General features: G+C 39.6%; 1 protein-coding gene across 2 annotated transcripts in view; it reads left to right on the top strand.

The window, feature by feature from the left end:
- Nucleotides 1–26482, top strand: part of MMP24 (matrix metallopeptidase 24) — a 113609-nt gene extending 87127 nt beyond the window's left edge. The window contains exons 2-10 of one of the 2 annotated variants that reach the window (XM_075177468.1): nucleotides 4363–4511; nucleotides 4678–4725; nucleotides 6621–6737; nucleotides 8152–8456; nucleotides 14968–15129; nucleotides 20291–20502; nucleotides 20691–20829; nucleotides 24205–24471; nucleotides 25365–26482. In XM_075177468.1, coding sequence (XP_075033569.1) covers nucleotides 4363–4511; nucleotides 4678–4725; nucleotides 6621–6737; nucleotides 8152–8456; nucleotides 14968–15129; nucleotides 20291–20502; nucleotides 20691–20829; nucleotides 24205–24471; nucleotides 25365–25702 — 1737 coding nt within the window. In that variant the 3' untranslated portion in view covers nucleotides 25703–26482. The remainder of the gene's footprint in view (nucleotides 1–4362; nucleotides 4512–4677; nucleotides 4726–6620; nucleotides 6738–8151; nucleotides 8457–14967; nucleotides 15130–20290; nucleotides 20503–20690; nucleotides 20830–24204; nucleotides 24472–25364) is intronic. The other variant, XM_075177469.1, reaches the window with a different exon arrangement.
- The last annotated feature ends 421 nt before the right edge of the window (nucleotides 26483–26903 follow it).

Genomic DNA, 26903 nt, shown 5'->3' with positions numbered 1-26903 from the left:
GCCGCAGTCAATGTGCAGTAAGGGCGTGATGCAGATACGTGCCATAGTTTGCATAAAATCTATCTTCGCATGCCCAGAAACTAACTATACATCAGAGAATGCAACACTGTCCAGTTAATCTTCTAGTGCTAAGGATCCTTACTACAGCCTACGTCCTCAGGGGAGGAACAGGGTGGGAAATGGGCCTGTGGACATAGTCAATGTACAGTTATGTCATGCCAAGCTCTAGCACACCCAGCCACGTCCGAATCAAGCTGACATCCTGATCAGTAGTGGTGACAGTCTAGTCTGCATGGTATAACATGTGTTTGCAATCAGGAGCAAATCAGGAGCAAATATATATTTCATGCTCAGTAGCAGAGCCGGATTTAGACCTCATGGGGCCCTAGGCAAGATACTGGTTTGGGGCCCCCTCCCTGAAAAAATCCATAGCACTATAGTTTTTTAGCATAACATATACCCCTATTCAGGGGCTGGCTGGCAGACTTTAGCCTGGGGGGAAAGCATATAGCACTGGCCCATAAGTAGCGGCCCATTTTTAAAGGGTGGTCTCACCGCCGGCCCTGGGAGGGCCCTCTGGGGACCGCTGGGCCCTAGGCAATTGCCTAGGTTGCCTAATAGTAAATCCGGCCCTGCTCAGTAGACATTGACAACTTCCTAATAAATTTATTTCATGGGGGGGATTTTTTTTTTACTCTTTTATCAGTAATGTTTATATTATTAAAATGTGACATTCATTTAATTTTTCCTGTGCGTTATCTTGCATATTTATAATCCATATAGGCATTGGACGTATCCGGCAGTGTCTTATGTAGTAGAGCACAGCAGTTCTACAGTTTGTTCATCAGCATACATGTCTTCAGATCCGTTCCTTCTCGAATTCGGGAGTACACAGAGGCGATTTAGTTACGCTCAGAATGCGTGCCTTGATGAATCAGGCCCATGGCCTACTAAAAACTTATTTTTAGGGCACCAATCATTTATTAATAGGGGTTGTCATATTGCTTCCTCTTTTGAGAGGAAAAAAAATACAGTATTTTTAAAATAGTGCCACCCAGTGGCCAAAGACAGGCAGTGACTAAAGCGTCTTACAGAGATAGTATTTTTTTGCTAGGAAACATGACCACATAACAATTAGTTGTTAGTTGTGCTTGCACCGTCCTGTATAAATTATATTAACGGTTTGAAATAATTAAACGTTTAAGTGTCATGGACAATTCTCACTAAATATCCTGATCTGGTGGCAAATAACAGTTTTTGGTTTAATTATTGTTTGCAAATCATGTATATAATTACTATTGGCACTATTCATAAAGATCATTATGGATTATATATAATTTGCTGCCGACGGCCTAATCTATACTAGTTAGTGATTGTCATAACATCAAACCACAATACAGTAACGTTGTAATTAAAGCATTAGCCCCATCTCTCTCGTCGCACCTGTAAATGGCTGAAAGCAGGGTTTTCTCGTCATACTGGGATACTATGGTATGTATTCTGCAGCTGTATTATTGAACAGCAGGTGGTTATGTAATTGTTTACATGAATAGAAAAACAAACTGCAATTTCTTTGCACTCTTCACCTTTCACATTGCTTCATATGAAAAGCCTGTGGGTGGGAGGGCTAGACTCCAGATTTCACATGAATATGCAAATCCATTCTACTGACACAGGAGTATCTGGCTGAAGGAGAAAAAATACCAGGCTTGCAGCAGCACAGTGGGGTGGAAAGGGAAGTAAAGGTAAAACATGTTTTACTGGCGTTGGATTGAAAGCCAAGGGCAGCAGATTTAAATGACCATTAGTTATCACAGCTATGCCTCCTACCTCAGATGTACAGGCCTGCAGATTACAGCATCGTTGTACCACTGTGACCAATTCCCTGCACTTCTGTATGCTGGATACAATTCTTGGTGTTTGTTCTTATTATGGGGATGATTGATCAATGAGCAATAAGCCTTGTTGCCGGCAAAATCATTTTCACCAGTGTTAGGCATTTCGATTCACTTTGCCCTGTACGTGATATATCATTGCTATTGTGCCATTGTATCCTGCCGGCATGGGATGACGATAACAACAGATTAAAATCTTTAAAAAAACGCTTTAATGCTTTAGTCTGAAGGCTTCATTGTGACTATAAGGGTTTTTATTATCGCGGCACTAAGCGGCAATAAAAAATCCAACTTGTAGCTGGAGTAATGGGCCTGTTGATAAATAGACCCATATGTAGGCTACGTAAGTAAAGATTTAACTATATATATATATATATATATATATATATATATAAATACTGTGCAAAAGTTTTAGGTAGGTGTGGAAAAAAAATGCTGCAAAGTAAGAATGCTGTCAAAAATAGAAGTGTTGATAGTTTATTTTTATCGATAAACAAAATGCAAGGTGAATGAACAGAGGAGAAATCTAAATCAATTCAATATTTGGTGTGACCACCCTTTGCCTTCAAAACAGCATCAATGCACCAATTCTTCTAGGTACAGTTGCACACAGTATTTGAAGAAACTCTGCAGGGAGGTTGTTCCAAACATCTTGGAGAACTAAGTACAGATCTTCTGTAATCCCCGACAGACTCGATAATGTTGAGATCAGGGCTCTGTGGGGGCCATATCATCACTTCCAGGACTCCTTGTTCTTCTTTACGATGAAAACAGTTCTTAATGACATTGGCTGTATGTTTGAGTTCCTTGTCCTGCTGCAGAATAAAGTTGGAGCCAATCAGATGCCTCCCTGATAGCAATGCATGATGGATAAGTACCTGCCTGTATGTCTCAGCATTGAGGACACCATTAATCCTGACCAAATCCCCAACTCCATTTGCTGAAATGCAGCCCCAAACTTGCAAAGTACCTCCACTGTTGCCTGCAGACACTATTGTATGATGGGAGAGGGGCCTGGTCAGGGAGAAGACAGGAAAAGTTCCCCAGGGTGTCACAAATAAATAAATTCTGGGTCTGCCTGCAACAGTTTATATGAAAAGTATACTCAGATGTTGTCAATTGAGCAATTCTTAACAGACTTTTGGTTGCTTTGGTTGGTGCTTTTAGTTATGGGGACATTCTCTTTTTTTTATTCATTTGCTATTTATTAGTACATACTTGAAACTAGCTTTAGTTCAGAAACATATTTGGCAATAAAAGTAAATAAGTATTCACAAGCAGCAGTTTAAGCAGCAGACATCTTGTTGCATAGCGGTTGCAAAGGAAAGTAATGAAATAGAATCTTGTAACTTTCTTCCTCCTGTTATCTGTATTGTCCTGTATCTCTCAATGACAAAACCCTATTCGCTATTCTCCTCTGATGTCAACACACAGTAGAAAGTCAGTGGAAATAATGAAGTCAGAGAGGTAGTTGCACAAAAAACCATAATGTAGCCCATAATATTACAAGATGGATTCTGCAGGGACACACACAGCAGAAATTTGGGGAAAACAAAATAGGACAGTAAATGTCATTTATTAACCGCAAAGGTACAAAATAAAGGTGTGATGCCAGTTTTTGTAGGGGGTGTAAGTGACTGTACCGGCCAAAGGGAGTAGTTGGGTGGATTGAAGGTGTTCCTTACTAACTCCGGATTAGGTGCTTCAGTGTCCCTAGTTTTGTACTTATTTGCATAACCAAGGTTACATTTTGTAGGACAGGATTAGATAAAGGGTAGAATTTACAGCTACATTCTCTGATGTTTAAGGGCTTTTCCTCCCCACAAAAGGTCTTGAATTCTGCGCCACCTCTGAGGTCCCGGACATCTGGTCTCGTCACTACATTTACACTGGGATACACTTAGCACCTTACGGTTGCTCTTTGTTGCTCTTCTACCTGCCCTTTCGACCAGTGTAATAATAATGTGACATCTGTAATAAATTCGGTCCCTATGTACCCTTTCTTATGTTTAATTCTTTAATGAGGCCAAATTGAGTGGTATTTTAGGAGAAATACTTTAAGGTTTAAGTGATTAAAGGGTGTGGTTCTAAAGTGGAAGTAGGTTGGATTTTGGTGTGATATCTTTACGGATTCCCCCGTGCACATTTTCTGGAGTCTCTGCCTACCGGAAAACCTTTGTGCAGATTACATTTACGTGCATGAGTCCTGATTTTTTTGTGGAATATTATCCCCTTTTCCACATTCCCTGCAAAAAATCTAATCTATATATTTCCTTTTCATAGCAAAGGTTCTACAAAAGAAATTCCACATTTTGACGTGTGGAATCAAAATGTAAATGTGGTTGACTCAGTTATCTGACATTTCTTAATTTTTCTATTTTTAATAAGCAATATGGACAATTTTAACAGATGAATGTTTAGAAAAACAAAGTTGTGATTCACGGTTGTTCATCTATTTTCTCTGCAGAGCTGGTTAAAGACATATGGCTATTTGCTCCCATACGACATCAGAATATCAGCTTTACATTCAGGAAAAGCTATGCAGTCTGCAGTTGCAACAATGCAACAGTTCTACGGGATTCCAGTGACTGGCGTGCTGGATCAAATGACAATAGAGTAAGTAATGCACAAATTATAGTTTTATATTTTCAATACGATGAGAAGTTGATATAAGTTGATACAGTGTTGATATAATCACATCACTATTCTGTATTATCTCCCTTTTTAGAATACCATTATTATATGAAACAATACAATTATATGTATTAACATTTATTTTTAGGGCGCCACAAAATTCCGCAGCACAGTTCAGAGCAGAAGTCCAAAAAAGGTAGAAACTATTAAAGTAACATTTCTTAATATGATTGACGAATAAGAAACAAGGGTAAGATAATACAAGTAGTAAAACAAAAACAAGTGAAAAATAGGAAACGGGGGCATATTAATACAAGTAGACATACAGAACGAGGGTAATGTAATGCGAGTGGTATTCCTAAAAGCGAATTTGCAAGGATAAATATGGGTAGCAGAGTGCTGATAGCATCCTCAGGTATAGATATAGTGGAGGATGTAAAAGAGGTTCGATATAGTAAAACTGGAAAGCAGGAGGAGACCCGGAAGAAACAGAATGATAGGAAACAAAAAGGAAAAGGGGGGGGGGGACAAGAGGAAGTAGGGCCTGCTCATGAGAGCTAAAATTCTACAGTGGAATATTGGAGTATGTGCGAGAGGGAAAGTTGTTGGCAGGAGGAGTGGGATAGGGAAGGGGTCAGGTGGTGGTCTGTTAGGCTATAAGGTGAGTTTTTAGGGAGCGCCTGAAGCATTGGAGGCTGGGGAGTTCCAGAGATGGGGAGCAGCACGGGAGAAATCTTGGAGCCGGGAGTGGTTTTCAAAGTTGGTCGTTGATCAAGCAGCTGTGGCGGGGGGGGGGGGGATGAGGTTGGAGATGTAGGGGGCGAGAGGAGAGGGTTTTGTAGGTGAGGGTGAGGAGTTTCAATATAAGTTTTATTGTACATAATGACATACCTTTCTACACTACAAATGACCAGAGAGTTGTCCATGGATGTGCATTCTATTCCGCTGTTGGATAGACACGATAATACATAATACACATTGCTCGACACATAGCTACTAGTTGCGTTTCAGAAGGAATCTCAGCAATGCAAATTGAGAATAGGCCCAGAGCTCTTGGGACCAAGGCCACCAATATCTGCCAGAATCATTTTGGTATATGGAGCTTTACTTCCTGTAAGTGTCTCGTGAAGTCATATTCTGATATGCAGCGACTTGTAGTTCCACAAAAACTGGAAAGTCACAGGTAGCCTACTGCTGGCTGCTCTACAACTTTAAAATAATTAACTAAAACACTAAAGTAACTTTATAAAGTCCTTTGCCTTCTACCATATTTATAATAGAGTAAATACATTGGAAGTGGTTGGTTACTGGGTACAACACACTTTGATGCTGTTGTTTAAACCATTCATAAAAAAAACCTTTGCTATCATTTTTCCATTCCTTAGCAGTCCTGACCTTGAAAGTTGGACTGCTGGAAGTGTAGACAGTAGGTCTGAGCAGGAATCAGTAAGAGCTCAAAATATAATTTGATAAAATCATAAGATTCACTATGTGCACAATCCTCTTTTCTTTCCTCTACACTGTTGTGTTCCAATCCTGCCATTCTGATTCTCCCCCATCTTCTATAGTACCCTGCTTCCCACTTACCTTCTCTTACATCATTCTGGCCTTGCTTGGTTCCCTTTACATTGATACTTGCACCTCTGGATTCTGCTATTACATCTCTCTCAACATTTTGCCTCTCCCTTTACATATCTCAGTTTAAGCAATGACCAGGATTCTGTTGGAGAATCCCCACCTCTGCCTCCTCTTCAGTGCCATATTCTTTCTTGTGTGGAACTAGAGAGGAAGCAGAGGTGGGGACTATCAAACAGAATCCTGGACATTGCAAGGCAGGGGGGAGAGGTAATTACACTTTTTTACTGCTATACAGTGATAGTGGAATACACCAACCATCAAGTCACTGTGTGGAGCACCGCTAAATAATTTATTGAAAGGGGAAATGCAATGCCAGGGGCAGTGTGAGGATAACTTTTAAATCTAATTTCAAACAATAAGGATCAATAACTTTGATGTATTTTCCAAGTTTTGTGGATCAATGCTCATCATAGTGTTTGCTCTTTTTTTATTTCCACCATAATGATCATATAGGTGGATGAAAAAACCTCGCTGCGGGGTGCCTGACCTTCCTCATTTAAGCCATAGAAGACGGAACAAGAGATATGCACTAACAGGGCAGAAGTGGAGACAGAAGCACATTACATACAGGTATGTTTTTATAAGGGCATGAATTACTGTTTATGTATACAGTGCTAATGGCTGTTTAATCACATGGATGGCTGCAAGCAGTAAGACCTCTTTTTATGACAGATCCCTGTCTTCACCCTTTTCTCAAAGCTTGGCCACATCAGTGTTTTTGCTTAAAATTTTTTGAAAAATATGAAAACCTTTATACTTTTGATGCATTTACTAGGAGTCTGTTGAACTGAATGAATGGAAAAGAATACATGTTAATAGATAAAAAAAAGCCTCTACTTTTCGCCCTCCCAAAATGCATGGAAACCAGATCCATAGAGGGACTTCCTCTATTGTCCCTTTTGTAATGTAAATATTAAGAGATATGTGTATAATAACATGAATGTTACATGAATTGTCCTCTATAAAGTATTACCGTGCCCAAAGAATCCTTATTTATGTATGTGCCCCATAATCCCCTTATTCCCTCACAAACCACTCTATCATTTCTTATTCCAGTATCATAATTTCACCATACAATACATCTGGGGCTCTGTCTGACATGTTGGCATAGAAGGAAATCACTGATGTGGAAAAGTCCAGGGGGTAAATTTATCAAGCTGCGAGTTTCTGTCGGTTTTGAAAAGTGGTGATGTTGCCTATAGCAACCAATCAGATTCTAGCTATCATTTTGTAGAATGTACTATATAAATGATAACTAGGGGCCTGATTCATTAAGGATCTTAAATGAAGAGGATTCTTATTTCAGTCTCCTGGACAAAACCATGTTACATTGCAAGGGGTGCAAATGAGTGTTCAGTTTTGCACATAAGTTAAATACTGACTGTTTTTTCATGTAACACACAAATATCAACTTTAAATTTCAGTGTACAAATAAGCTATCAAGTATTTCTGTGTTACATGAAAAAACAGTCAGTATTTAACTTATGTGCAAAACAGAACACTCATTTGCACCCCTTGCATTGAAACATGGTTTTGTCCAGGAGACTGAAATAAGGATCCTCTTCATTTAAGCTCCTTAATGAATCAGGCCCTAGAATCTGATTGGTTGCTATAGGCAACATCTCCACTTTTCAAACCCGCCGCAGCTTGATAAAATAACCCCAGAAATCCTCCAAATAAAAATGTAGAGAGCAGTGAAAGGTGGCGGGGGAGTTTGCCCATTGCCTGTACAGATGGATATTAGTAAAGTGCTTTTAAATTTATCCTAGATCCAGTGCAGGTTTATGTTAACTTCTTGCAATGGAGGTTTTTGATTGAGACAGAAATTGGACTTGTACGTTTAAGCTGATATTGCCTTAAAAAAAAAATGTTTTAAAATGCATTTATTTGACAACTTACTTCTTGTAAGACTGTAACTTTAATGAGTTTTGTAGCATTCTGACTTATTTTATGTGCTGCATTTCTGTTTTTGCCTTTTTTTCAGCATACACAATTATACTCCTAAGGTAGGAGAGCTGGACACTAGGAAAGCAATTCGTCAGGCCTTTGATGTGTGGCAGAAGGTGACGCCGCTGACATTTGAAGAAGTTCCTTACCATGAAATTAAAAACGAGCGGAAAGAAGCAGACATTATGATATTTTTTGCTTCTGGTTTTCATGGAGACAGTTCTCCGTTTGATGGAGAGGGTGGATTCCTAGCTCATGCCTATTTCCCTGGACCTGGAATAGGGGGTGATACTCACTTTGATTCTGATGAACCCTGGACCCTGGGGAATTCCAATCATGATGGTGAGCTCTTCTGTTTATGCTGTGACATAGATTATCATGATTACTGCTTGACAATCACTGACAATGAGAATGTTTAGAGCATTTAGAGGCCAGGGCAGAGCTTCTGGTTATATTGTCAGTACCTTATTATTTTAAGTTTATTGGGTAATGTAATATGGCAGTGTTGTTTTATTGGACACATTTTATTTCAAGCTGTGGGCCTCCTCTCTTTTCATCCTGACATTGTATAAACTGTGCACAAGGGTGCTTAGTACACATCTGCATTCAGAAGCAGATGTGCATTGCTCACACAGAAACAGGGGTAGCAGTGTTCTTGTCACTCTCCATTCTTCAGTGACATTGCCGTTATTTGGTAAATATTAGAGATGCTCAGGCTCGGTTTTCTGAAAACCGAGCCCACCCAAACTTAGGGGATCTGAGTAGGTTCGCGAGCCGGCTCGGTACTTTCACGCGACCTCGGATCTGAATCGAGGCAAAACGTCATTGTTGTGGTGCCGGATCTCGCGGGTTTTGTATTCCATAAGTACCTCCCCAGGAGATCCAGTGCCATTGCTCACACAGAAACAGGGGTAGCAGTGTTCTTGTCACTCTCCAGTCTCCAGTGACATTGCTCAGTACCATTGCTCATACAGAAACAGGAGGGGTAGCAGTGTTCTTGTCACTTGACAAAAATTGACTGGAAATGACTGGAAATTAATGTTATTGAGGTTAATGTACGAACAAAGAAAGAGCCAAATTATGTGATTTTAGAAAAAAAATAGGGATCCAAAACACGCGAGGGTGGTTTTGCCAAAACCAAAACACAAAGTTAATCCGGATCCAAAACCAAAACCAAAACACGTGGGTCAGTGAACATCTCTAGTAAATATTAATAGACAAAGGAGGGTTTTTAGTAATCATTAATATATGTAGTGGAATATATTTATATGTACTGGGTAAGAGGAAGACTAAAGCTGGGTACACACTATTGCATTTTACTTCAGATTTCTGTTATGACTGAAAGTCCCGATGATCATGTAGAATCATGCATACACACCTATACAATTTGCCTTCAGATGTGAAGCCCTAATCTGGGCTATTATTTTTTTTACATTTGTTGAAAGAATAACTTATCCCCAGTCCTCTGATCTGATGGGTCCTGCCATATATGTAACAGTCTGAGCAGGATATCTTGTCTCCTGTTCCGAGCTGGATTTTTGTAGTGTTGTCAAGGTTCCATCCTTTGAACTTCCCATTCATTTGAATATTGTGGAATCTGCCAGTTGGAGAGCACAAGCAAGTGAAATTTGTGTGTTTTAGTTATCTCACACAAACACATTCCACCGAAAACTTCATTTTTTCATTTTAATGACTTCTGGGTAGAGCCAGGATATTTCCACATCCATTAGTTTGTAATACAGAACAAATTTCCTGCTTGTGGCAACACAATGGATAGCTTAACCATATACGTCACAATGGGTGAGCTAATCAAAAAAATCTCAATGGAAACATCAGTGAAGACATCACAACGTGTGACATCACCAATGGCATCACAGAGGATGACCACTGATGACATCACAATTGGTCACAGATGTGATTTTCAGGTGGGGTCATGTTGGGTTGTCAATCTAGCACCATTTGTTGGAAATACTCAAAAGACCATTAAAAACTGAGTTGTGTGTTAGTAGTCCCGGCGGCCGCGGGCACGGCCGCGACTCTCTGACGCTATGACGAACGGGACGTCACTTCTGGTTTCTGCAGCCAACCGGGACGCTCCAGGTCCCCTGCTGCCGCGCCCGGCCAGCTGGCTATCAGCCGGGTGCAAGCGCGCAGGATTCACTAAGGTTCAGCCAATCATGGCTAATTCAGTTTTAGTGGCAGCCATCTATGGCTGTGTAGGTGTTTCAGTAATTAGTATGCAGCTGAGCGCTGCATTCCCATTGGCCACCAGCACTGCTGCCATTAGGCAGAACCTGGGCATGCTTTAAGGGTCTAGTCCTGATTGGCTCCTAGGACTATTTAAGGCAGTGAGGTCTGAGCCTCACTGCCGGTTATAGCGTTCTGTCCCAGTACTGCTGCCTACTCCTGTTCTTGTTTGGTGTTGAAACCTTGGATTGATTTACCTGTGTATGATCTCTGCCTGTCCCTGGATCCTGAACCATTGCCTGTGACCCTGACATTTTGCCTGTACCCGGATTCTGAATCATTGCCTGTGACCCTGATCTTTTGCCTGTACCCAGATTCTGAACTATTGCCTGTGACCCTCACCTTTTGCCTGTACCCCGACTCGGAACCATTGCCGGTGACCCTGATCCTGCTGGTACCTGACATCTTCTCCGGTGCTCTGTCCAGTCCGCAGATCTCTGGCCTGCCGCTACTCCGTGTGCTACCTCCTGTACCTGTGCGCTGCCGTGTGAGCATAAACTCATACTACTCTGAGCATAAGTCCTGGGGGCATCTGAGTACCTGTGAGCATAACCAGTCTCTACGAGAAAAGCGGCTGCTAAAGGTGAAGACCTCTTCTACTAGTTCTATGAGTTTATGCCGCACTGGTTGCCGTAACATTAAGTAGGTGATTATTTATGAAGAGGCCAGTTCATATGAGAAAATTACCGCTGGGATCATATCATTGATAATATCACAATGGCTCACATTACAGGGAAGATTAAATTCTAAAAAGATCTGCACGAGGTGTCTCCAGAATTGCCGTGAGACACCTCACGCGCTTTTTTTTCCGACAGAAATATCCATAATTTTTGATCGTACCTCATACAGGTGCGAGCAAAAATGAGTGGATAGTTTTACCGTATAAATGGTAAAAATGCGCAGACGCGATGTTCGGTAGAACATCACGGCCATTTGAATTCCTCCCTACCAATAACAACACAGTGGGTAGTATTGCAGTGGGTAGCATAACCATTAATATCACAGATAACTTAACAATTGTTGGTATGCTGTGAGGTTCCTGCCTGTATGTCTGGTTAGAGACCCTCACAACCAGTTGGGTGTTACTTATGTGTCTAATCAGGCAATGCGTCTATGGCAGCCTGTAGAAGTTGATGGGCAGGTGTGGCTGCCTTGACGCTTGGTAACATTACCTGTTCATGTTCTCTGATAGGTGCATGCCACTTATTTGATAGACACTCTCGCTATATCTCATATACCCATTTTAGATCTAAGTTGTGGTTACCTGAGTAAATGCATTTCTGTTGTTTATTTGTCTGTTGACTTTGCCTGAACTCTTAATTTTAATTGATCTCCACCAGCCCTGACCTTTATTTCTTCTGACCCTACACTTGCCTGCTGATTTTGTACTTTGATGCTTGATCTGATTCCTGACCTTGAATTATTTGACATTGGCTTCCTCCTCCACTTGTCAACACTCTTACACTGAATGCAAAACACCAATAACTCTGTACAGGGGAAAGGAGTACGAGTAGTCTGGTTATTATTGTGTTCATAGTAATGGCTGATATTACACATGGCAATGGGTGACATCATAAAAGATATTAGAACTAGTGGTACCATTGAACAACTCACCATGAGTTACATCGCAGATTGAAACATAATGGATGACGGAACTTTTGACTTCTTAATATGTAACATCAATTTTGACATTCCAATGGGGGATTTAAACATTGACATCAACAGCTGACATAAACAGTGACATCACAAAGGGCGACATGACCCATTGTGCCACGCTTTGTGACATCACTAACGAAATCACAATGGATGACATCACCAATGACTTCATAATATGTGGCATCACAGATCACATGATGGGGGGCATCAATCATGATACCATAATGGGTGAACCTTACTCATTACACCGCCAACAGATGACATGGCAGAAATTGCTTGCTTCACAGTGGGTGACATTATTGAATTTATCACAATGGGTGAGATCACTGATATTACAATGATTTATGACATCACAATGAGTTTTGACATCACAATGAGCTATGCCATTAACAATATCACAGGGCAATTTTCTGGTACAGAGTGTAACAAGTATTCACAAATATAAATGTATTTATATTAACATTGACTTGTTAGTGTGTTGTAGGCAATTTTGCAAAAAGTTGCAGTGTTGGTAACTGTTGGCATGTATAGTGTTTATAAGTCTCGGCTATAAAACTTACTTTGTGATTATGGGCACATCAGTGACTTTTGCTGCATTTGTACACATAAAGATCCATAAAGTGTTCAACCATTAGTAAACATGTCTGCTGCCAAATACCTTATTGAGATATTTTCGCTCTGCCAAGATGAATCTTAGAGACTGTGTGTAATTTCTTTTACCGCCTTTCCATTCTTTACTGTTTTGTTATGTATTTGTCTTTGGGGAACTTTAATTAGTAACAGCGACATTAATAGCACAGTTCTGCCTCTGTGCTGCAGAATGCGCACATTCGCTTTCACTGTAATGAGAAAAACTTGCTGCCGCTTCCTTTGCTTCTCACTGGGAACATAAAGCATTGGAAAGCAAATTCACAAGATACATTGAAAAGGAAGTGGCACTTTTCATAGCTGTGATCATACACTGACATTTAAGTAAATTGAATACGGCTTGTTTGCTGTCACACAACTCTTACTAAGTGTAATTCTTTTCAGAGTTGATTAACCATAGTGTTTGCTCAAGAAGCAAATTTTAGTAAAGAAGTAGAATATTTGTCTGAAGCAGCAAAACTCTCTCTCCCTCTCCCTCTCCCTCTCTCTCTCCCTCTCTCTCTCTCTCTCTCCCTCTCTCTCTCCCCCTCTCTCTCTCTCTCTCTCTCTCTCTCTCCGTCTCTCTCCCTCTCTCTCTCCCTCTCTCTCTCTCTCCCTCTCTCTCTCTCCCTCTCCCTCTCTCTCCCTCTCTCTCTCTCTCTCTCTCTCTCTCTCTCTCTCTCTCTATTACAGCAGATCTTTCTTTGTACATACAACAAGGTTAACATAAGACAGCCTCATAATTTCATATAGGTCATAACAATAACATATGTGCATATTTCTGTATGTCATGTTTTTCCTTGCCAGTCCATGCCTGAGCGCTGCTTAGGGGGCAATATCTTTCCTACTGTCTGTGCAATCATCCATGTAGCCCTAGGGGCAAACACAGGATTTCTAGTAGGGGTTTCCAACTCCTCCTGCTACTCTGTAACCAGCTTCCTGAGCAGCAGCTGAACATTATCATCCCTCCGCTTCATACGTCTTACCATTATACAATATTAATAGAATTATCCAACGCAGAGGCCATTTCTGATGAGGATTATACAGTTTAATAAAGTGCTTCCTACTGCTATCCACTGTATATGCACAGCCCCTTCTGATGAATATTATATATTCCATAGACGCGCTTTCATGTACATTATTCACTATTATTTGTCAACTTATGATGCTCCAGCTGTTGTGGAACTACAAATCCCAGCATTTTTAAATTGAAGTACAGATAAAAACACCTGCCAATATGCAATAGCGTTTTGGAGCTCTTTTTAAAAGGTTAACCTTGTGCATTTTATTTCTGGGGACAGAGATTCATAAATATTGATAGAGAATATCGTACTAAAAGGAATTGGACTTATTATTCTCAAATATTAAAAATCTAATTTTATACATTTTTCCTTTAAAATAGGTACCAAAGTCTTCTGATACTGTCAAAAACAATGCAGTTATTTAAGACTCAAAGGGGCATATTCAATTATCGACGGTTCCCGTCGCGGAAAAACTATAACCGGTATTACGGTAATAGTAAGCCAGATTTCAGCTTGCGGCTCCCTGAGCCGCGAGCTGAGATCCAGCGAGAAAAGTACCGTAATACCGGTATTTACGCTTGACGGTAATAGTGTGCGCAGCACGTTAATTTTGTCTATAACGCCAACAATTGAATATGCCCCAAAATGTTCTTGCAAATGTAACTGTATTATACTTGTTTTTTTTCTACCTTATCTTATTTATTTTATTTTATATTTAATTGCTTACTTATTTTTACGCTAACATTTTTATCCTTGCTACAAATGTTTATAAAGTTTTCCTAAATTATCTCCATTTTCTTAGCTTATTCTGGTACCTTCACAGTTGTTTCATAATTGTCATAAATAGAAGATGAACTTTTATTCTGTGGTGGCTAATAAATTTACCTTACTAAGCATTTTTATTAACCTTTATTTATAGGGCACCACAAGTGGTCATCTAATATACATTAAAATGCCAGTCATCATCATCAAGTTGATGGCATATCTAGTATGCGGCCACATCAAGCTACACTTCAACCATATCTTTATGTACTATAAACTTATCTTGTTGCGGCTGCATTCTAACTCATCATAACCACATAAGTGTACCATTTTTGAAGCATGCATTTTGTGTGTACGTTATAGACACAAATCCCATCCCATAGCCATTTAAAAAAGGCTTTTCCAGTTCAATGTTTTTCTTTGCACTTTGTAATCATTTGACAAATCTCCCCAAAACTTCAGATATTTCTTTGGGTGGAGTTTGGTATGATATGTCTCATTCCCTGTGCTTACAATCTATTCTTTATCTACCTTTGCAGGTAATGACCTCTTCCTAGTTGCTGTCCATGAACTTGGTCATGCCTTGGGTCTAGAGCATTCAAATGATCCCAGCGCTATAATGGCTCCTTTCTACCAGTATATGGAAACACTTAATTTCAAGCTCCCCCAAGATGATTTACAGGGCATTCAGAAAATTTATGGTGAGTCTTTTGCATTCTAAGTAGTTACTTATATAAATATAATAAAACATGACAGTTAGGGGCAGATTCATTTAGCTGCAAGGCCGCGTAGGAACCTCGCCACAGGTGTCTCTGCGGAATGGTTATAATTAAAATCTTCTCATATTTTTTGCTCGCACCTCTAACAGTTGTGAGCAAAAATGGGCGAAGATTTTTGTACCGTAATTGTTGGTATTTTGTGCAGAAACACCTTGCGGCTAATTCAATCTGCTCTTAGACTGTCATAATCTCCTAAAAATGATATATCCATAATACACATTTGGGGCTAGATTTACTAAACTGCGGGTTTGAAAAAGTGGAGATGTTGCCAATAGCAACCTATCAAATTCTAGTTGTTATTTTGTAGAATGCACTAAATAAATGACAGCTAGAATCTGATTGGTTGCTATAGGCAACATCTCCACTTTTCCAAACCCGCAGTTTAGTAAATATGCCCCTTGGTGTGAATAGTTGTATAAAACAGCTTTTTAAATATACTCTTATCTTTGGATCTTTGGAGTTTACTGGTGTCATCATTGGGTATTTGGTTGTTGGTGTTATCAGCGAGTGACAAAGATAATGCTTCACAACAGTTTATACCAGAGGCAGAACTAGTGAGCTCTGGGCCCCAGTGCAGGGAAGCGGGGAGGAGGGAACCGGGACCCACAGCGGGCCCTGTTATCTCCATGGGCCACCAGCTCCACCAATTGTAGTTATGACACTGGTTTATACACTATGTTGTTGCCAGAACTGCGGAAACACTAATCTTTCATAGAGCAGCTCTGTGACAAAGATCCTGTACCCACCACTTTTACATTATGGCGTTATATAGACATGGAACTTGGTACACACTAGTGGCTGCATTATTACATGTATAATAGTGAGTGATGAATAACAAACCTTCCCAGGATATTCATGTCAGAAATCCATGTATAAAAGCACTTGGCCTGATTCATAGCTGTCTTGGTCACTCTTCTTGTAATATGCTTTTCATATACTTAATTTAATATATATTTTTCCATAAGTGCTTTATTTGTAAAACTGTATTAATTTACATTGTAAAACACAAACTGTAGCATTAGATGCTTTTTGCAAATATTGGAATGGCAGATAGTAATTTATTAGTATAGGGCAGATGTGGAGCAGTAATCCTAGTAGCAGCATTTATACAAAATAATTAACAGTCTGATCGATGGACCCTTGAAATTGCCCCCCCATCGATAACTGTTACCCAAGCCACATTAGGGGGGTAAAAGACAGAGATTTCTAAGAAACTAAGGCAGGATATGGCACTATGAGCCCCTGATTGTAATTTGTTCATTTTACCAGAATACTTTGTAAATAGGTCTCGCAATCTAAAGTTTGTAATTCCTGCCTAAAAATAAACATTTATCATCATCATCATCAATCAGCCATTTGCTCTTATCAACTAAAGACCAAAGTTTTGAAGCTAATTTGTTGCCACCCCACTTTTCAAATCTCAAAAATTATATATTTAGAACTGTAACTCGAATTCCCTTATTATGAATTGTCAGAATAAGGTTCATTTCTTAAAGCCACTCAAAATTTTAAAGACTGAAAGAAAAGCTGTGAACAGAATTGCTCGTTAAGAAAAATGAACCACTGGAACAAAGTCAGTCCTTAAGGATTCTCAATTAATCTGTCTTGGCGAGGTCACCATTTATTTTTTCTTTAAAGATGACATCCTTTATAAAATAAAAACAAATTGTTATATACATTATATTTAATAGAATTATACATAAAGTGGAGAAAGGAAACAGATTTCTGTTATCTTCACATGTAATAGTAGTATCCATGATAAAATCAGCCATCTTGTTTTTTTAAAGTTTTTAGTCGGCAGATTTCGCCAATTTTTATCACTATTGTTGTTAGTTCCAAGTTATACTGAATCTATCATGCCCTATCCCTCAGCATGAATTTGTGAGAGATAGGGCATGTCAACTAATCTAATTAGTTTCTAGGAGGAAGTTAGTCGGAACTTAGACCAGGGCAGCACAGTAGATGTGGTCTATTTAGATTTTGCCTTTGATACAGTGCCACACAAGAGGTTGAATTACAAAATAAGGGAGCTGGGTCAAGGAAACAACATTTGTACTTGGATCGAAAACTGGTTAGATAATAGGGAACAGAGAGTTGTGATAAATGGAACATTTTCTATTTGGTCAAAAGTCTTAAGTGGAGTACCTCAAGGTTCCGTGCTGGGACCACTCCTTATTTAATATATTTATTGATGACCTTGGTGCTGGTTTAGAGAGTAAAGTTTATATTTTTGCAGATGACACTAAACTCTGTAAAGCAATAAAATCAGAGCAAGATGTAGCTTCTCTACAGAGGGACTTAAATAAACTGGAGGATTGGGCTGCCAAATGGAATATGAGGTTTAACATAGATAAATGTAAGGTTATGCATTTAGGGATCAAAAACAAGAATGCAATCTACAAATTAAATGGAATTAATTTAGGAGAATCTATAATGGAAAAGGATTTGGGAGTGCTCATAAACAGTAAACTTAGCAATAGTGCTCAATGTCAAGCAGCAGCTGCAAGGGCAAACAAAGTATTGGCATGCATAAAAAGGAGTATAGATGCAAGGGAAGAAAGTGTAATTTTGCCGCTGTATAAATTGTTGGTAAGATCTGGGGCCTGATTCATTAAGGGTCTTAACTTGAGAAACTTCTTATTTCAGTCTCCTGGACAAACCATGTTACAATGCAAGGGGTGCAAATTAGTATTTTGTTTTGCTCATAAGTTAAATACTGACTGTTTTTTCATGTAGCACACAAATGTCAACTTTAAATTTCAGTGTACAAGTAAGCTATCAAGTATTTGGGTGCTACATGAAAAAACAGTCAGTATTTAACTTATGTGCAAAACAAAATACTAATTTGCACCCCTTGCATTGTAACATGGTTTTGTCCAGGATACTGAAATAAGAAGTTTCTCAAGTTAAGATCCTTGATGAATCAGGCCCCTCATCTTAAATATGCAGTACAGTTCTGGGCACCACTCAATAAAAAAGATAATTTGGAACTAGAAAGGGTCCAGAGAAGGGCGACAAAATTGATAAAGGGTATGGAGTCATTAAGTTATGAGGAAAGGTTAGCCAGTTTAGGCATGTTTACTTTAGAAAAGAGATGTCTAAGGGGAGATATGATTACTATGCACAAATACATTAAGGGTCAATGCAGGGAACTTTCATGGAAACTTTTTACCCCAAGGACTATACACAGGACACGGGGTCACCCCCTATGGTTAGAAGAGAGGAAATTTCACAACCAGCAAAGGAAGGGGTTCTTTACAGTAAGGGCAGTCAATATATGGAATTCACTGCCAGGGAAGGTTGTGATGGCAGATTCAATAGATATCTTTAAGAAAGGGTTAGACAATTTTTTTTGCGGAATAGTGTATCCAGGGATACGACCGTTAATTAAAATGAAGGACAGTAGTGGATATAGGGTAAAAATAGTACTGCAATATTGTGTCTGGGGGATTTTCACAGTTGAAACAGATTACATTATACTAACAAAGAAAAATGTATATGCAAAAAGCCATATAATATGAATATGTCTATTTTGTTTTATAAGAGGCTGGTAGAGCCAAGCAGATATAGTGGGTTTAATATAGATGAAATAAATACATGGGGCAGTTTAAAGGTCAGTGGTATATATGGTTGGATATTTTAAATAATCCTGCACTGTAAACTCATTTTTGATCATTTATTTTTGTGGCAACCTCATACCTCCCAACTTTGCAGCCACTTAAATCGGGACAATTTGGGTGGTCATGGCGCGATGGGGGAGTAGGCTATGACCCGATGGGGACATGACCACACTTCTGGAGCATGCCTACTGCTTTTGAAGCGCTAGGCTGTCCCTTACTCTCCTTTCCTCCAAACACCCAGTCATTACGATGTGTAACAGTAGCGGGTACCAGTGAATGGGACATACCTCCCAAGCTTCCGACCCATGGGACAAAGAGCCCACGGGTGAGACGGCTGGACACAGCCCTCAAATCGGGACTGTCCCTCCTAAATCCATTAGTTGGGAGCCATGTAATCATATTAATGCACATAACTGATTTTTGTAGATTTTCATACTACATTTTCTTGATTCTGCTTGGGCACAAGCGCAGTATTCAATTAATAGATATGGGCAGTTGTGTTGGTAGCCCACGCAGCTCTCTGTTGCTTATGTAAACCAACATGACTGCCAACACAGCCAGCCCAACCAAAGCCGTCTGACTCACAAATCCGTAACAAGACAACACAGAGTGTCCTAGCTGGATTTTGTTTATGTGGCAAGCAAAAGAAAAATAAAACCTTTAAAATTAACATTTAAAGTAAACAAGATGAGATACCGATATATTTTTCGTATAACTTTCTCAGACACGGGAAGCGCCACTACAGATTAATTATAACGTTTAACTGCTAGCATTAACATTGTAATGTTACTGTACAAATCACATTTATTACAATTCCCTCAAAATGAACATTTCTCTTACAAATAATAGCTTACTTAGAAGAGTATAACAATCATCATATTGACTGTTAGATGTAAAGCGAGAGTATGTAAATAGTACTAGCAGTGATCCAGGGACAATTTGTGTAAAATGTAATTAGTATATTTTGATTTGCTATATTCCCAAACCATGTCTAAAATGCTTCTTATGTTTTTAGAAATGTAAGTGCAGGAACAGCTTCAGAACAGAATGGCTATATTTCTATTTTCTAGGCAGGATAGACATAAACCATTAAAAATAAAATATGATGAAATAGGATTTAGTCAATTGTATCAGACGTTAATGAAACGTATAAATACCAATAAACTAAGGGGTATATTACCTAAACTGCGGGTTTGGAAAAGTGGAGATGTTGCCTATGGCAACCAATCAGATTCTAGCTGTCATTTTGTAGAATGCACTAAATAAATGACAGCTAGAATCTGATTGGTTGCTATAGGCAACATCTCCACTTTTTCAAACCCACAGTTTAGTAAATCTAGCCCTAAGTAGCTGGTTTTATATTGCCTGTAGGATTTGCTCTTTCATAGGTTGAATAAAAATTTAAAAACAGTTCTCATACACAGTTCCAAAATGACAAAATATTTTTTTTTCTCTATTTCAAGGTCCCCCTACCGAAACATTGGAGCCTACAAGACCTTTGCCTACACTTCCTCCACGGAGGATACAATCCACTTCTGAAAGAAAGCATGAAAGACAACCAAGGCCTCGTCCTCCATCTGGGGAGAAGCCTTCCCATCCAAGCAACAGGCCAAATATATGTGATGGAAATTTTAACACTGTTGCTCTTTTTAGGGGCGAGATGTTTGTCTTCAAGGTATTTGATCATAATTATCAGTCATATTAATGCTACACTGTAATATATAATATATATAGTAGTTCTTTTATATTGTAGCTGTAGTAAAGTAGCTTCTGCTTACTATAGCATGTATCTTACTGATCAGTATGAAGTATGAAAGTGTACCATTCAAAGAACATATATATAATTTGTTTCTTATTTTCTAGGATCGATGGTTTTGGCGGCTTCGGAATAATAAAGTACAGGAAGGGTATCCCATGCAGATTGAACAGTTCTGGAAAGGGCTGCCAGCTAAAATAGACGCAGCATATGAGCGGTCAGATGGGAAATTTGTCTTTTTCAAAGGTACTTTTTACATTTCCTCTCCAGAAACTTCATATATATTAAACACAGATCATCTGAATGTTTGAGATGTATATCCCAGTTTTGTTGATGGTATTTTTAAACATACCCCTCCCCCCAACGACACTGTCCTCGCTAAGGTCGCTAATGACCTTCTCTTCGCTAAATCTAAAGGACACTTCTCCCTTCTTATCCTTCTCAACCTCTCTGCTGCCTTTGATACCGTTGACCACTCCCTTTTTTTGCAAACTCTCAAATATATAGGCCTCTGTAACACTGTCCTCTCTTGGTATTCCTCTTACCTCACCAACTGCTACTTTTCAGTGTCTACATATGATTCCACACCCCCCCCCCCCCCCCTTCCCTTACCTGTTGGAGATTCCAAAGGTTTCATTCTTGGCCCCCTGCTCTTCTCCCTCTACACCTCCTCCCTTGGTCTCCTCATCCGCTCCTTTGGCCTCCAGTACCACCTCTATGCTGATGATTCCAAAATCTATCTTTCATTCCCTGATCTCTCCCCTTCCTTTATGTCTCGTGTCTCGTGCTGTCTCTCGGCCATCTGATCTTGGATGTCTCTGCGTTTTCTTAAACTCAGTATTTCCAAGACTGAACTACTCGTTTTCCCCCTTCCAGAACTGTCCCACCTCCCCCTCTCTATTTTTGTTAATAACACTACCCTCCTTTAAGTCCGATGCCTTGGGATCACCCTCGACTCCTCCATCTCCTTCACACCTCACATTCTGTCCCTCTCAAAATCCTGCTACTTTCACCTCTGGAATATATCCAAGATAAAGGCCTTTTCTCACCACGGAAGCTACCAAAACTCTTGCTCACTCCCTTGTAATCTCTTGCCTTGACTACTGTAACCTCCTTCTCTCTAGCCTACCTGACTCTCACCTTGCCCCATGCTCCGTCAGGTTAGCTTCTACTCTCCAAGGCTTCAAGCATGCCCTTAAGACTCATTTATTTATTCAAGCCTATCAGCCCTCCTCCTAACTCCCTTGTCCTGGCTTTCACCCCCAGTCCCCAGGTAGTACCACCCTATTTGTGTCTTCCGCTTCCCTTCAGGATGTAAGCTCTCATGAGCACGGCCCTCTTTACTTGTGTTCTCTGTTTACTATTTCATCACTCTCTGTACCTCTTGTCCTCCTTCCCTAGCACTGTTTTCTTAAGCTTAGGCTTACTTCTCACTAGTTACTACCAACACTGTCTCTTACTGTCCCACAATTAATTTGATCTGCATTACCATGTTACCTGTATTTGTTTTCATTCAGTATGTCTGATCTGTGTACTTTGTTCTTCATATATCATGTTACGATATGTGTTATATGGATCACTGCCTTCTGTATATGTCATGTACGGCCTTATAAGTAAAAGATAATAATAATAATTGAAATAGTAATAATAACATTGTCTTATTTTATCTATTGCAATAATAAAATAATAGCTGCTAGTTGCGAGGGAAATGTGAATTTTTGGCCTAGAAATGGTTGATCGGTAGTACATCTCTTTTTCTGTAACCTGGAATCAGTTCTCAGTAACTGTACTGTTTCCTGTTTAAGTAAAAAAGAGCCATAGTACTTCCTGTTTCCAATAGACAGATGTGTGCCCAATGCACAAAATAGCTACCTCTACTCTGTGTAGGAGATTGGTGCACTTTAACTTTATGTTTTGCCAGAGCATACCTCCCAGCTGTCTCGATTTAAGCGGGGCAGTCTCAATTTGAGGGCTCTGTCCCAACATCCTATCCGGGACAATGTTGTACTGCAGATCAGAATTATTATTATTATTATTATTATTATTATTATTATTATTTAATAATTTATTTATAAGGCCCCACAGATTCCCTAGCGCCAGATAAAGAAGCATGTAACAAATAGATAGGGTAATACACATTGGTAGCAGAGATGAGTGTGAGTAATGTTATGGGGACTCACACGGAGTGCAGCAAAATACATGATAGGATGTGCAAGGGAGTCAGACAGCAGAGAGACATGGAACGATAGAGAGAACCCTGCCTGTGAGAACTTACATTCTAGAGGGAGGGGTGGGGAGAGACAGTAGGACCAGCTGGAAGATAATGGACATGACAAGCAAAGGAAGAGGTGGTGATGGATAAGATGGTCAGGAGGTGGTAGAATAGGCGAGCTTCAAAAGTTCTGAGTGAGAGTTTGAAGGACTGAAGGGTGGGGGAGAGTTGAGTGAGGCTGGGTAGGGAGTTCCAAAGAATGGGGGCAGCATGGCAAGTCTTTCAGGTGAGCATCGGAGGTGGTAATGAGAGGTGAATTAAGGCGGAGGGCAGAGGGGAGTGGTTGGGTAGGCATGTACCTTAAGACAAGATCAAAGATGTAAGTGGGAGAAGTGTCAGTAAGGCTTTGTGAGAGTAAGGAACTTAAACTGAATTCTGAAAAGATTGGAAAGCTAATGAAGGGGGATTTACGCAGCAGAGTTGCGGAAGAGGAGTGACAGGAGAGGAAGATGAGCCTAGCCGCAACATTCTTTATGGATTGAAGGTCAGAAAAGTGAGAGTCATGAAGTCCAGTGAGAAGCAGGTTGCAATAGTCAAGACGAGAAATGATGAGTGAATGGACCAGGATTTTGATTGCTTCCTGAGTGAGGAAGGGACGATTTTCGTGATGTTACGGAGGAGGGAGTGGCAGGATTTGGTGAAGGACTGGATATGAGGGGTAGAGTTGAGGGGAAAGCCAAGGTTGACTCCAAGGCAGCGGTCTTGGGTGACAGGAGAGAGAGTTATGTTGTCAACTGAGAGGGAGATTTTGGGAGGGACAGCAACATTGGCAGGAGGAAAGATAATGAGCTCGGATTTGTAGATTCTGAGTTTGAGGACGCGCTGTGACATCCAGGTAGTTACACAATGTTGAGAGTTTCCAGTTCACTGCTGCTTTGTATGGAAGAGCACCTGGTGCGCACGGCAATGAAGGGGTCTTTTGAGGGGAGTGGGTTAAGGAGTGTTGCCTAATGTTTAACAAACACTAGGCAGGACCCCGTCCATATGTGTTCCGATTTCATTTACTGCACAGTTGGGAGGTATGCACTTGTTGATATTTTGGTGAAGCCAAAGTATTGGTTACTATAACATAAGTAAATACTACAGTTTGCTTATTATGTTGACATTGGAAAGAAATTAGAAAATATTGATTCATTGCCTATAGATATGGGGGCAAGAGTAAGAAATCAGGAAGGAATGGATGATGTATGATCATCTGTGGAATAAGGGTAGTAACATGTAAGAAAGGCTGTGATTTTGTGTGGACGGAGGTAGAAATGATAGCAGAATGTACAGTATGTATAGCTAAATGGGCTATAAAAGTTAAGACAATAACCCATGCTAATTTACTTTTCGTACTTCCTGTTCAGGAGACAAATATTGGGTCTTTAAAGAAGTGACCGCAGAGCCTGGCTATCCACACAGCTTGATAGAGTTGGGTAGTTGTCTCCCACGGGAGGGTATCGACACAGCTCTGCGATGGGAACCAGTTGGCAAAACCTACTTCTTTAAGGGGGATAGATACTGGAGATACAATGAAGAGAAGAGGACAGCCGATCCTGGGTATCCTAAATCAATAACTGTGTGGAAAGGAATCCCAGATGCACCTCAAGGAGCTTTTGTGAGCAAAGAAGGATGTAAGTAAAGCTAATTGTAAAGTAAGATTTTAAGCCAATAAAGATTCGTAAATCTTTAAAAGAAATTCCCATATATGATACGTTTACAATTTAATGTTTAATGCTCAATCAGTCTCTTTCTGACTTGCGTAAATGTTGGAGGGTTTCATCTTTCTTTTTTTCACCTTTCATTCGCCTTTTTTTACCTGTGGTGGAGAATTTGGCACAGATTTTGTAGAACATCACCCATGCTCTATATTCATAACTTAAAATTTTAGCACCTGGGGCGAGAAAGAAAAAAGCACCCCACCAGCCCTCAATTTTAACCACATGAAACTAAAATATTCATAAACTGTGCCCCCCTAGAGTGTTGCGCCCTGGGTGGTCGCCCCGTATTGCACAGCCCTGGTTACGGCCCTACCTATATTGACCACTAAGTGTGTTCATCTTGGCCATCACTCAGGTAATCTGTGGCTTGGGGTTTCTCAGCAGCAGGATGATCCACAAACAGAGACTATTTGTAATATAATTTCATTGCTTTTTAAATATTTTTTTCCCATGTCTAAATTCCCCTCCTCTGTGTGATCTCACTGAGCGACGTGTGCTGTGCTGTCACCATTTCAATTAATTTTCCCAAAATACATAATATTATTTCCATCTGAATCATCCCATAGATGGCAATAATTTCACTAAACCTGGTGTCATATTCTGCACATATATATATGAAGCATGATTTGGTTATATTGAATCTAAGAAAGATACATCATTACTATAGGTCCCTTATTTTGGATGGAGTTCTTCTTTATCCTACTTTTACACAAGGTACCCAGTGCCTTTTGTTATGCTCTATCCCTCCTGCTAAAGATTTTTACTACAAATGCCTAATATAATTGTGGCTGTTTTACCTTTCACAGCTTACACTTATTTCTACAAAGGAAAGGAATATTGGAAGTTTGATAATCAGAAGCTCTCTGTTGAGTTGGGTTACCCGAGATCAATTGTTAAAGACTGGATGGGCTGCAACCAAAAAGACGTGGACAACAGCAAAGACCGACACCTGCCGCACGATGATGTGGATATAATGGTCACAATAAATGATGTGCCGAGCACTGTAAACGCTATAGCAGTGGTAATCCCATGTATATTGTCTCTGTGCATCCTGGTCTTGGTATATACTATATTCCAATTTAAAAACAAAGGTGTGCAACAAAACGTAACGTACTACAAACGGCCAGTACAAGAATGGGTATGACAAGATCTGGAACGCTTTTCTTTTCTTTTTAGTTTTTATGAGGGCTAAAAGGATATTGGGATCCGAAGCCCATTGATCGTAGCGGCAACAGACGTTCATCATTGGCGATCCCAGCTTACCAGTAAGGAAAGACTTTTAAGGAATACAGAGATGGCCTTACACAATGGAGCCTCTTTCATTCTTACTGCCTCATACTTGTATCTTTTCTAGTGTGCCATTTCCCAGGCTCACTTTGTGCGCACTGGGTAAACTTGCTTGGAATTGTCTTCACAAACAAAATAAGGATATAACTGGCTGAGGACTTGTCTTAAAACCAGCTTTCTCCATTGAAGTCAAATACTTTCAGACTTGTTTCTTATATCAATTTGAGCAGAAAGAGATCAAGCACACAATTCTCTGATACGGCAAAGAATTGTCTCTAAGAAAACAAACAAACATCTGTTCCTCTGTATGGCTTGCACACTTAAATGCACAAAGAGGAACTCACCATTTTTTTTTTTTTCAATCCCTGCTGGTCAGAATTATTACTTACAGAAGTTGTTAAATATAGATGATTTAATTTGGCATTCTCTGCCTGTGTACATGAATTGCTGTTAAAGTTTACAAGGATGTCGTTCTCAGTTTGTCCATCTCGCCTGGTACCGAGAACAGAGCTTCAAAAACATGCTCAACCTGATGACGATATTTGGTAAATGTTGTGCTCATGTAGAAAACTAATCAGCAAGTGAAATAAACTAAAATGACATGAACATGGTTTTGTTGAATGTCAATGTAAGAGAATGATTAAGCTTCTTTTTTGTTTCTTTTAGTAAGATTAGGTTTTAATCTCATACATACCCATACTAAAACGAAATATGAATTATATCTTATAATGCACTTCTTACTGTAAATTATAGGAAAATTATTCATGAAAATTTACGGTAGTGAGTGTATTATTCCCTGTAATACATTTGCCTAATGAATACTGGAGTGTTGACATCAGCAATCTGCAATGTTAAGTAATGACATCAGAATTCACCGTTTATACAGATATTATTTACAGTTACACATATATATTAATATTACTTGTGTATTATATATGCTGGATTGTGGATAGTAAGGATAAATAGTATGGTGATTTTGTTGGGGAGCAAATTGTAAGGTTAAATGGTATGTTCATTCCATACAATTTTTTTTTCCCCATAATGTAATTTTTATATTA

Source organism: Mixophyes fleayi, chromosome 6 (genome assembly GCF_038048845.1).
Source record: "Mixophyes fleayi isolate aMixFle1 chromosome 6, aMixFle1.hap1, whole genome shotgun sequence".
Classification (NCBI taxonomy): Eukaryota; Metazoa; Chordata; class Amphibia; order Anura; family Limnodynastidae; genus Mixophyes; species Mixophyes fleayi.
The sequence above is the reverse complement of the archived record's forward strand: the minus strand, read 5'-3'. Positions and strand labels throughout refer to the sequence as shown.